Source organism: Cinclus cinclus, chromosome 21 (assembly GCF_963662255.1).
Source record: "Cinclus cinclus chromosome 21, bCinCin1.1, whole genome shotgun sequence".
NCBI lineage: Eukaryota > Metazoa > Chordata > Aves > Passeriformes > Cinclidae > Cinclus > Cinclus cinclus.
The window spans coordinates 9,830,400-9,843,123 of NC_085066.1; the positions used below are offsets into that span (position 1 = coordinate 9,830,400).

General features: G+C 46.1%; 1 protein-coding gene and 1 pseudogene across 1 annotated transcript in view; both read right to left on the minus strand.

Moving 5' to 3' along the window:
- Nucleotides 1–4,773: 4,773 nt before the first annotated feature.
- Nucleotides 4,774–6,725, minus strand: LOC134052290 (uncharacterized; annotated as a pseudogene).
- Nucleotides 6,726–7,629: 904 nt separating this feature from the next.
- HDAC4 (histone deacetylase 4) overlaps nt 7,630–12,724 on the minus strand; it is a 172,703-nt gene continuing 167,608 nt past the window's right edge. Inside the window, exons 25-27 of the mRNA XM_062506782.1 lie at nt 12,317–12,401; nt 11,102–11,243; nt 7,630–10,643 (exon numbers count right to left, since the gene is read on the minus strand). Of these exons, the coding sequence (XP_062362766.1) occupies nt 10,604–10,643; nt 11,102–11,243; nt 12,317–12,401 (267 nt within the window). The 3' untranslated portion in view covers nt 7,630–10,603. The remainder of the gene's footprint in view (nt 10,644–11,101; nt 11,244–12,316; nt 12,402–12,724) is intronic.

Below are 12,724 nucleotides of genomic sequence, written 5' to 3' on the forward strand. Positions count from 1 at the left end.
CTTTTCCCCACAATTTCAGAGTTTTATGGCCAGCATTCCTCATTTTCCATGTCATTAATCTCCACAGGCCGTGGCTCCAAGCAGGCAGGAAGCCAAACACTGCCAGACAGGTTCCAAGCAAAATCCAAGTTGTCTGGAAAAGAAGAAAACCCAGCTAAAAGTTGGGAAAGCACTTGAGCTTCCAATTGGCTCTTTCCAGCCACCCAGCAAGACAAGTGTGATGCTGCTCAGCCAACAGATGGATTTGGTGGCAGCCAGGGTGTCTTTTCCCATTCCAATTGATTTTTCCAGCAACCAGCCAAAATACAACGTGTTCCTTTGAGCTCACAGATTTAATTGTGGGGGGAGGGGGGAGGGGGGGAAGGGAGGGAAGGAAAAACCATCCAACCCAAAGCAGAACTGGGAGATTATTTTTAAGTTTCTTTAGAAAGGTGTTGCTTAGAGAGCTGCTCCTGAGCACTGTCAGCCAATGCGTTTTTCCAGAGAATTTTTGCTGTGAGTTCTCATTTCCTTATTTTGGAAGTTGCTCTGCTGTGTATATTCAACTCCTCAAAATCCCAAAGCTGAGGATGACACAGGTAAAACCTCTTTCAGATAGGGCAAGGTAGGAGAAGAAAACTGTCCTAGAGTAGGATAAGGGGGAAGAGAAAATACTCACCTGGAAGTCTCCACAAATACCTTCAATCCTTCTGCAGGTTGTCTGCATGGTTCAGCTCTGCTCAGGAGGATCAGAGAAACCCAGAATGGGATTCCCTTCAGTCCCTCAGGGAAGGCTTAGGTTAGATATGAGGAAAAAATTCTTCACTGAAAGGGAGGCCAGGCATTTGCACAGCTACCAGGGCAGCAGTGGAATACCCATGCCTGGAGGGATTTAAAATCCATGTGGATGTGGCACTTGGGGATATGGGTCACTGGTGGGATTGGCAGTGCTGGGGCAATGGTTGGATTTTGTGGTCTGAGAGGGCTTTTCCAACCAAAGGGATTCCATGATAAGTCCAAGGCACCACGTTTCCCAACTGAAGGGAAGTTGGGAGCTGCCAAGCCCCATGTTTTTGTGTCACTTCCCTGCCTCCAGACAAAATTTCAGTATGGCTCTGCACCAGGAAGGACTGGCTGAGCAGCCCAGCAGCATGGGCATGGTGAGCCAGGATCCTTAGGAACAGAGGCATGATCCAGCTGTGTCCCAGAGCAGATCCAAAACGCACTTTGGAGGAGCCCTGGTGGAATCTGCAGACACTTCCCTGCCCTGCTTGGATTCCTCTTTTCTCCATCCTCCTCCAAGCCTTTCCACAGCAGAGCTGGAAAGCAGCCCTGCATACTCAAGCCTTCAGTCCTGCCTCACAAAGGGAGCTGAGAGGAATTGTTTTGGAACAACAGTGCAAATCGAATTTCCTGTCACAGATGAAGGGGAGAGAGGTCAAATATGAGAAGCTTTAGATGAAAGAGCAATTAACCTTCAGCCCGCCCAGAATAACTCAATTCCAACTTTGTTTTCAGCACTCGCAGGAACTGGCACAGCACAGGGCCCAGCAGATAAACCTGGCCAAGGCAATTTGTTATCCCCAACCTGGAGCTGCTTCACCAACCACAGGCTAAGCATCCCCTGCCCCTACAACGAGGGAAAGCATCCCAGCGAGTCAGGGGCTACCATCCATCAGCCCAGGGGAAGCCAGGCAGCCCTGATCAGCTTCCAGTCAGAAGCCACTCTGGAGTTCGGGTGTGCAGATATTCATCACCCTCCTCTTCCTCCTCCTCTTCCTTCTCCTGCTCCGGAGCTGCATCCCCCAGAGGTGGGGCTGGGCATCTGGCTGCCCCAGCCTTCAGACATTCCCTAAAACCAGCTGAGGGGTGCAGCCCCTCTTCCCTTGGCTGCTCCCCAGCCTTGCCAGGGGTACGGGGCAGGCTCGGGATGCTCACAGCGAGATTTGCCCCTTCTCCTCTCCCAACTTCCCTCCCTTCCAGGGTCAGAGTTCTCTCCACCTTTCCCAAAGCCGTATTTCATCCCTTTGGTTTCATCCCCAGCTTTTCCTGCTGCACAGAAGGGATTTGCTGCCAGGGTCGGGCTGGCCTCGGGGACCCTCAGCAGCGCCGGGACCTCCTCCTGGATGGAAAAACGGGCTCCAGAAATTCTGCCGCTCACCACCAGCTGAACCCAGCCAGCTCAAAGGCCCGCGCTGCCTGCATTATCCACGGGGATTGGGGGGGATTGCAGGAATTGTTCTCTGCTAGCGGGGAAGGAAGGGATTTTTGTTTTTTTATATTTTTCCCCCCTTCAAACTCAAAGATGTAATTGAAGAGTGAACTTCTGAAAGCCTGCTCAAGGACTCTGAGTATTTAATTGCCTTTAAAGTCCAGGAATTGCTCCCCATTCTCTTCCTGATTTAATGGGAAACAGGTTTCTTGTTCCTGGAGGCACTCTGAAGCTGGTGACCATTGGTTAATTGTGCCTTGATATAGCACAAATACACCATTCTGTCTGCACCCTTATCCTTCTAAATACAGTCAAACTATTTTTAAATTTTTTTCCTTTAATTGCATTGAATTTAAAGAAGGAGTCCCTGGCCATGGCAGGGGTCTGGAACAAGATCATCTTTAAAGTTCCTTTCTGTGATTCTATGATTCCAAACCCTTCCTTCAGGGCAGGGGAATGAATTAATTAAAAAATAGATGAAAATTACTGAAAAGGGCCTGTAATAAATCAGATAAAGGGCACCTGCCTGTGGCTTGTGTGCACTGATGCCTTGGCTGTGCAATCCAATCTACACAGGAAATATTTTCCCCAGTTCTGCTGTGTAGCAGTGAGATTTTGGGGTGGTTTTGTTTCACCCCCAAACATTTCCTTCTGCTACTGGAATAATTTCATTTGCTGTAGATGTGGACAGAGGTTTGCTTTTCCCTGGTGGGCATCCAGAAGATACCTGGCCCCTCTCTGTGTTCCCCAGCCAGGAGTCTTTTCCCTCAGAGCTTCTAATTAGGTTGGGATGTGCCCTGTTCCTGCTGAAGCCTTCCATTAGCACAGCCACAGAATGGGAATATATTCCCCATCCTCAGCAGGAACTGGCTTTGCCAGCTTGTGCTGCTGGGGAAAGGACAGACTGTGCCTTCCCCACAGTCTGGCCAGCTGGGCTTTTTACCACAATTCTTAAAATATATTCTCTGTTGCTCTCAGCCCTGGTTTTTCCGGCACCTCCAAGAGCTCCAGCCCCTCTGTGTCCCTCTTGCCATGAACTTTCTCCTGCCTTGGCCCAGCTTCAGCCTTTTCTCCCATACCCAGGCAGAAAGCTCTTACATTCATGGATGTGCCCCTGTTATTGCACCTTTCCATCAATGATCGCAGGATTTTCCTCCAGGGAAACGATGTGAAACACCTCCCATCCTCTCCCTGCCAGGAACTCCCAGTCCCTTTGACATCCCCTGGAATTTCATTCCACACGCTATTTTTCTCAGCATTTTCTCTATCCCAGGGCAACTTTGCAGCTTACACCAACACATCACATCCAAGCAGGTACAACAAATTAACTCTCAGGTCCCTAAGTGAGCTTCAGAGAGCTCCTTAAGAGATCAACCCAACCTTACGAGAAGATTTCTACTCCACCCAAATCCAAGTTCCATCACAAATGCAGGATGTTTTGCTGGCACAGACTGAACTCCTGCCCCCTGTGTGCTCAGGCTGTACACTTAAAATTTGACCTTTTTCTTCCCTCTGCAGTGCTCCCACTGCCACAGGCATTGATCTAAAGCACAAAGCCTTGACTTGCTTCCCAGAGGGAGAAACTGACTCTTCCTCCTTTAAAAATATGAGGAAAACAGGTGAAATTAAGCAAATTAAACCCAGCGAGAGCCCTGGAAAAGGTGTGCCAGTGCCAGGCTGGGCATCCATCCCTCACACCCAGCCCTGGGCACACATTGCAGAAGCCACAAGGGAACCACCTCAAAATCCTGTTGGATCATATTCCTTGCAGCACAATGTCATTTTCATTTGGGTTATCAGATTTCTGGCTGTAAAAACTCCCGTGGCTAAAGCAGCAGGTGACACAGCACTGAGCTCAAACCTCCCCTCAGGTTTATGCCCCTGTGGCCACAGTAAGCTCAGAGCATTCCAGGTGAGAGGATGCCTGGCATGGGGGCTGGGATTGTGTCTGAAACAGCCCCCACCCCTCCAAACAAGGGTGGATCACCCAGCAGTGGGATTTCACTCCTAGAAATGAGCTCTTCCAGCTCCTGGGAGCAGCAGGTGCCCTCCCAGCCAGTCTGGAACCCCCAGATCATGGTCCTAAAATAATCACCACACCCACACTCTGCACAAATACAGGCTCCAGGGAGAGCTCAGAGCCCTTTCCAGCCTAAAGGGGATCCAGGAGAGCTGGAGAGGGACTGGGGACAAGGGATGGAGGGACAGGACACAGGGAATGGCTTCCCACTGCCAGAGGGCAGGGATGGATGGGATATTGGGAAGGAATTGTTCCCTGGGAGGGTGGGCAGGCCCTGGCACAGGGTGCCCAGAGAAGCTGTGGCTGCCCCTGGATCCCTGGAAGTGTCCGAGGCCAGGTTGGAAACTGGAGCTTGGAGCAGCCTGGGACAGGGGAAGGTGTCCCTGCCCATGGGAGGGGGTGGGATGAGAGGGGACCTCCTGGATACCCTTCCAGCCCAAACCATTCCATGCTTCCCATGAATCATGCTGGAGCAGCAGGGGATGCTTCACTGCTGAGGGAATCGTGAGGATCCCGAGTTTTCTCTGCAAGCTCTCCCCTTCCCCTGCCGCTGCCATGAGGATCCCTGGGTGAACACCAGCCTGCTGCTGCAAGGAGCTCAGAAGCGAAGTGTAGCAGCCTCCCCTGTGACCACAGGGCAATTCCAGGTGACACACGTAGAGCAGAAGGCTTTTGGATGGCTCAGGGGGCTCCGGAGACAAGCAGGAAGCCAGTAAGAGGGAAAATATTGGATGAAAAAGGCCATGAAAGGTATAAAGGTGGAGCTGCTTCAGCTGGAAATTCAATTTTTTTTTTGCAGGCACTTGTCAATGTGCACCTGGGAGCCAGAGGAAACCAGGAAACTCCAGGAACTTTTCCATGAACACCCCAACATGGACATGGGTATATTTGTCCCAAAAACCCACTCTGGCACCAAGTACCCCTTCCACGACACACCAAGAATCCAGCAGATGAAACATCCTATACCAGCAGAGGAAGGAAAGATCAGCAGCAGAAACCTGGGTGATATTATAATTAACTTTTTTCTTTTATTTACACCACAAGAATAACAAGTTGTCATAATGTGGTACAAAATACTGGACTCCTAATAAAGTTGAAATTGAAGTCGGTACTGTCAGAGAAAGACACCATTGGCCAGTTAAAAAAAAAAAAAAACAAAGAAAGAAAAAAGAGAAAAGAGAAAAATAAAATAAAACAAAGAAAGAAAAAAACAAGAATGAGAAAAATATTCCAACTCCACCAATTTAAAAGAAAGGACCATTGGAAAACTGAGCACAAAGAATGCTACCATCACTGAAAGTAGGGTCCATACAAGAAGAGTGAAATTTTATCTAAATTACAGCGGAAACCGGTAGCTGCTACCAATGGTGACGTCATACTGAGCATGTATAGGTATAAAGTAGAATATAATATAGTTACAACTTTTTGATACTACATATCTGTAATAAGCTCTCGGGTGAATAATGTTTCAACCCCTTCCCCCCCTCCCTGCCCCCACTTTTATATATATATTATATATATAAGTTTGTCATCCTCATAAATTGGAAAATAGCGCCTCCACTATGGAGCACAGAAAGTGTTAATTTATTTTCTTTCAATAGGATACTTTTTTTTTCTTTTTCATCATCAATATCAAAGACAAAGTGAAGAAGAGCTGAGAACGAGCCCAGCTTCATGACAATGAAGAAACACATTTTGCCTTTCGCTGTAAAGTCTCGTTTTTAAACCACAGTGTTGCACAGTACACGACTGCTTAAAGTGAAACCGAGCAATAATACATCATGTAAAAGTAATTTCTTAAAAAAGTTAACACAGCTGTGCTGAAGAGTTAACTCTTTAAAGTCCTCCTCATCCATCCATCCATCCATCCGGCTCCTCGGAATGAATGACTCTGTGTTGACACAAGGGTTGCATCCAACCTCCCCACCCAGCCAAGAAATCAAAGCAAAAACACCAACCCAAAGGAAAATAATAATAACAATAATAATAATAATAATGACACAGGCAGTTTACTTGGTGTGTTCGGTGTAGTTTCCCTAAAAACACTGTTTCCACATAAATACAATAAACTCTATTATTGGTAAGTCACAAGTGCTAGATAAACTTCTTAGTTATTTTTGCTTTTCTTCTTAAAATGAGAAATGTTTAAGCAGTCCTTTTTGTTTTTTATTAACTCTTTTTAACAATAAAAAGCACAATTTCTTCTTATTACGTTCAATAAGACTCCAAAAAAAACCAAATTCCCACTCTCCTTCCTTGGTGTGTAGCTGTGTGGGTGAGTGCATGTGACAACAACATCCCAACCTTTAGTCTCCACAAATGCCATGAGAGGAAAAAAAAAAACAAAAAAACAATATAAAACCAAACCAAAACAAAAACCAACCCAAAGAAACCCCAAACCACCTCTTATTTTTTTAGTTTGTTTTTGTTTTCTCATTATAATTTTCAAAGCTGCCAAGTTTGGCGTGCAAAAATCTGTATACAATATAAAGACATGCCAACCTTACAGACCATGCAACCTCAAGGTGTAGGAAACTTAAAAAAATATATTCATATATATTTATATATATATTTATATATACCAATGCCCGTAAAAGAACGTGGGCCCAAAAAGTTTACAAAAGGAAGAATGGAATGAATACATGACCATGACTAATAAAAAAAGGAATGTTTTGTATTGAAAGTAAAAAAAAAAAAAACCAACAAAAAAACCAAATTAAACCAACCAACCAAAAAAAAACAACAAACAAAAACAAACAAACAAACAAAACCCCCAATGGTTAATTGTGTACTGCAAACTGGGCTTCACTTCACTGTAAAGAGGATGGAAACATGTTCCTTTTCTTCCCAAGAAGGTAGAAAGGATGCCCTGGGCAGCACGTGCTGGGATGCAGGAACATCCTGGGCTCCCACCCTGCTGGCTCGGCCACCCATGGCAAAGTCATCTGAAATGAAAAAGCTTAATGGCTCAAAAAGGTGAAAAAAACCCTGGAGAGCCTAAAAATGAGGGCTCCCTCCCCTCTCTCTGTGCCTGCACTGGGCCCAGAAAGCATCCCCATGGAAAAGCATCCCCAGGGAAGGTCACAGCCCAGGGAAGAGCATTCCCAGGGATAAAGGGGATACTGCAAATCAAATCCACATTGCTGGGAGTTTGGAGGAGACAAGCTCTGTAGTCTCAGGAAAAATCTTCCCATCCCAGCAAAAAGCTGAGGGAAAGGAAGGAAAGGAAGGAAAGGAAGGAAGGAAGGAAGGAAGGAAGGAAGGAAGGAAGGAAGGAAGGAAGGAAGGAAGGAAGGAAGGAAGGACATCCCAACAAGTTCCACTGGGTTTTCCAAAAGAACCAGCTCAGCATGGCGGGCCGGTGGCTGCCAGGAACACAAAAAGGAAGGAAAAAGCTTCTCCATGACTGGGAGGAGAAATGTCAAAAACCTTCTGGGAAAGAGCTGACAACAGAAAGGGAGGTGTAAACACAGGCACTGCCCATGGCACAGGGAGAAAAACCCCACGTCAGTCACCAAATTCGGCAGCCGGATGGATTTGAGATCACAGCAGCAGCATTGTCAGATGGAGGAAAACCCCAAACCACAACATCCCCAGGTACATGGCGCTCTCACGCGGGAGGATTTTTTAGGATATACCAAGGATGGGCCTTGCCACCAGAGCTTTTTGGGATTTTTGGATGTACTTGGGTTTGCACCACTCAAATGCTGTAGTGTCTGGTTTTGAAACTGCGCTAAAAATCAAGGAGGGAAACAAAAGCCTCCAGCGTGGGGTCATGCTCCTGATTCCTCCAGCCAGCAAGTCCTGAACAGAACGAAAGCGGCTGCTTCGAGAACTGGAAAGAAGAGAAGTTACTGGAAGCAATCCCGCCAATCAGCATGGGAACAGGACAAAAGAAGGAAGGGTGGTTAAGGAGAAGCTATGCTGGGAAGAGGGATGTGCTGTCCTACACTGCTGGAGGAAGGCATGCCGGGAGTGCTGTCCCTGCGAAGACGCTCCACTCTCCCACCCAGCATTCCCGGGAGGCAATGACCTCTTCGAGGTGGGGGGTGAAAAAAAAATGCCTCCAAAACCCCTCCCAGTGCCAGGAAGCAAAAGAGGGGAGAAAAAGAGGGAGAGAGGAAGTGGGGAGTTTGTGGGCATGTCCGGCAGAGAGAAAACGCTGGCGGTCCTGGAGTGTCCAAGGAGCCCTCCCGAGGGAGGCAGCACCAGGAGCCAAGGGCCAGACAAAGGCATCGCCCACTGAATGCTACCAGGTAAGAAAATTCCTTATTTTCTTTACATAGCTACTGCAAGAGAGCTGAGGAAATATACAGTCGGCAGAATTGGAACAACAGAAGAGCCCATTGCAGTCCCTCCTCCTCCTCCTCCTCCTCCATAAAACATGCCCTTTCCCAGAAAAAAACAAACTGTCATTCTGCCCACGGTTCCTTACACCTGCAGAAAGCTGCTCACTGTACAGAAGAGTTGAGGAAAAGGAGAGAAAACAATACAGAAAATAAAATTTAAAAAATAATAAAAAAAGGGAAATCCATGTAATTATAAGCAAGAAAAGAGGGAGGAAGAAAGGTTTAGATGCTATTGCCGTTCGGAAAGGCAACCTGCCAAATGGAAAAGAAATATCAGAGTCACACAAACAAGGCTTCTGGAGGGTTTTGGAAAATATCCATATAAAAATTAACAGCAAATTTACCATCTTTGCTATAAAAAACTTTTTTTTTTTCTTGTTTTTGTTAGAAAAGGATCACAACTAAAAACCTTAAATTAAAATACAAATGTTTAGGGTAGTTGCCCAGTGGCTAAAGTGTTGGCTTTCTGAAAATCTTCCCAACCTGTTGCCTGAAATGTCCTCAAGTTTCAACCTGGATCCTTTTCCAAAAGCACCTTTGACCTTGTTACAATTCCCAAATCTGTCCCTAGGGAGCTTCCAATGGCTACTGTTAAGAGTATGCATTTATTACATACATTTTTTTGTCTTTTTTTCTATAAATGCATCATAAATATTTTTCTCAATAATTCAGAGGAATCCGGTTTCTAAGCTTGGAATACATTTGGAATATACATTATACACATATATATATATTTATATCTAACAATTTAAGCAATATCTCATGCTAGTTGCTTTTAATAAAAAGCATTCCAGTCTTAAAACCTGCATTTGTGTCTAATACATGCTTCAACAACCAAATTGATAAGTTCAATTACTAGATCATGTAAAAGAGAGAGAAAACATTTGAAAATCGGTTGTTAAAAAATGGTTGAATTTCAAAGACCCAACAGTATTTGCCACTTTCCTGGCAACTACCTTATTTTTTTTTCCTTTTTTTTTTTTTCTCTGAAACATCAATGAAAGAAAACAAAACAAATCCAAACTTGTTGACAGTTTTTGGAGACGCTCTGTTCAGCTGATGCCTGCTTCCCATCATCATGCCAGCACAAGCCAAAAAGTCTTCCTTCCTGATGGCAGTCCTTGGCTTTTCCAACCAGAGGAAAAATATTCAGGAACTGCTGTGTTCTTTGTGTGGTTTTTTTCTTTTCTTTTTTTTTTTTAATTAATTTTTACTTAAGGCATTGTTCCTCAAACTTCAGAAAATCCAGCTGCACCAAATCCATCAATTAAAAAAAAAGGCACAAACTCATCTTCAGATGGCTTTGGAGACAATAAAGCCGACTCCATCTGGGCTACTGTTCCCCCCCACTTCTGCTTCCCTTTCCTTTAGGTGTCAGATGAGTCCCTCATTCCCTGTCCCTCCCATTAAAAATTCACCATCATCTCCCAATCTTGTCCCCATTCCGACAAGAGCTGTTGTTGACTCACAGGCAGGCAAGAGCCATTTCCAAATATCCAAGAAAAGAAAGTACACAATGGGTTGAGTGGTTCAAGCGGAGATTGCTCAGTTGTGGGTAATCAACTTTGTAAGCACCAGTTTTATGTTAAGGTTTGTTTGATTTGTGTTGTTGAATCTTTGATTTCTTTGTTATTCTTGTGTTTTGTTTTGCTTTGTTTTTTTTGTTTTGTTTTTTGTTTGTTTTTTTTTGTTGTTGTTGTTTTTTTGGGTTTTTTTGTTGTTGTTTTTTTTTTGTTTGGCAACTCTGCCAAAGACTTCCCGGGCATCGTTCCTCTTTCCACTTCCAGTGAGGACCAGAGGAAGAGTGCCCAACGTGTCAGTCCTTTGCTGCTCTTCACCAGTGTGGTTTTTCTCGGCAAAAAGAGACTCAGAGATGTGGAGAGATTTGTGGTTTTTTTGTCGCTTGCTTTGCTTTACACCTGGCTGTCCTTCCACATTCGGGAAATAACTATGACAGAACGCAGGAGTAACAAGAGAAAGCTTCTTGGCAGAGCTTCAAGACGAAGACGAACAGACAGGAGAACTCCAGCTCAAAGGTGGATGCTACAGGGGAGGCTCCTCTTCCATGGGTTCGTCATCAGGTCTGAGGGATTGCACAGCCAGGCAGGGTGGGAGAAGGAGGGGAGAGAGAAAAGAGGGTTGGACATGACATAGTTGGGCAATTTGTGGTGCCAAGCCTCACTTCCTATGTTCCCACCACTTTACTACTCGGCCAGCTGGGATCACCTGGAATTAAACTCGCCACCAACAAAGGTTTATGGACAATCTCGCTTAGGCAACATGAACATTTTCCCCAGCAAAATAAATTCCTTTTTGTGGTCCAAAGCAATACTCGGAGGAGCAGAAGGCTAAGGCACAGGGTGCACGCACAGAGCTCATGGCTCTACAGCTCTCCTGCAGCCTGGAAGGTCTTTTGGGAACCCACCACAGAGGACAGGGGATGTGGGGGATGCAGCAGCAGTGACTGAAAGGAGAGGATTAACCTGCAAGTCTGCTCCTCCTGCCTGGGCACACCTAGGAACGTGACAGGAAACCACTGACCTCTTCTCCGCCGGCTTCACGCCCACTGACAGCGATGCCATGGCCGTCACTGTCTCTGCCTCCTCATTCTCACACTTCTGGGCCTCCACCAGGGAATATCCCACCGTGGAGGCGAAACGCTGCAGGGAATGCCAGTACTTGCCTGGGGGACAGGTGACAACAGGGCCATCAGGGCACCATTCCAGCTCCTGCTTTCCCAAACCCAGCCACCGGCTCAGAACTGCCCAGGGAACACTCATCTGATCCATGCTCTCACTTTAAGGGCCTTAGATTCTCAAAAAAACAATTCCTTCCCACTTCAAATCTGCCAGAAACTTCTAGACCCAAGGAAAAATGCACCTGGAAATGTCTCTCTACCAAAAAATGCAGAAGAGGGAAGGATGCAGTCCAGATCTGGATCCAGCTGCTGACTGCCACGTGTTTCAGTGGGCAAGTCCCCGAAGACTAAAGAAGTGCAAGGTGTATTTAGTGCCATTAAAGTTGGAAAAGACCTCCAAGACCACCATGTCCAAGCTTCAACCTCCAGTGTATTTTTTTATGTCAACAGTTTGACATCCTTTTGCATTGGGAGGAGCACAGGGAAAGCTCCAGAGGAAAGAATTTCCAAGAATTTCTCCAGACAAGGTTCAAAGCAATGATTTTAAACTCCCTGGCTAAAGAAACCTAGAATATCAACAACTGCCAGCAAAACTCATAGAATATCCTTGGAAGGGACCTAGAGGGATCACTGAGTCTAACTCCTGGCCCTGCCCAGGACATCCCAAGAATCCCAGCCTGTGCCTGACAGCCTGCTTCATTTCCATATCTATCCACTCCTAATTAATGGGTGCCACAACACCCAACAAGACTTGTGTTATGCAGAGGTTTTGAATTGCTTTTGAAGAAGTGAGAGCACCCTCTAATGGCAGGACAGTCTTTCCGTTACAGAGATTTTAGCATTTTTAATTATTGTCGGGTTAATAGCTGGACTAGATCATCCTGAAGGTCTTTTCCAATCTAACCTAGGCTCTGATCCTGTAATACCCCCTGAAGGGCTAAGACCTTGCTGGGCACGGCTCCATCCACAGCAACACCAGTTTGTGGCTGCACAAACCCAGTTCAGGGTGCAGTGATGGCCAGGAAACTGGGAGATGGGAGCACAGAGCTGGCAGAACGATGGAGAAGCCCAAGGGGTGTCCCCCAGGGAAGCATCTGGGTCAGTGGGGCTGCACTCACTGTGGATCTCGATGACTTTCTCCATGGAATGCACCGCATTAGCATTTGCTCTCTGCTGGAAAACCTTCTCTGGAAGAGGGTCAAGCTGGAGTGAGAGAGTGGAACACCAAAGGTTACTATTGAATCCTGGAATGCTTTTGGTGGGAAAGGACATTAAAGCTCATCCTATTCCATCCCCTGCCACGGGCAGGGACGCCTCCCACTCGTCAGTTCTGCGGTGGGTACACGCCTATGCCATCCCAGGGAAAGGCCTGACAGCACTGCTGGAGGAATGTTTTAGGATTTATTTGATTTCCTTTAGAAAAACCCAAGAAGAGGAGATACCTCTGCCCTTTCAGGTTCTCCACTAATTAATGAATTAATCCCAAACCTCCAAGGAGGGCTGTCCAAAACAAAGAGATTTCCACT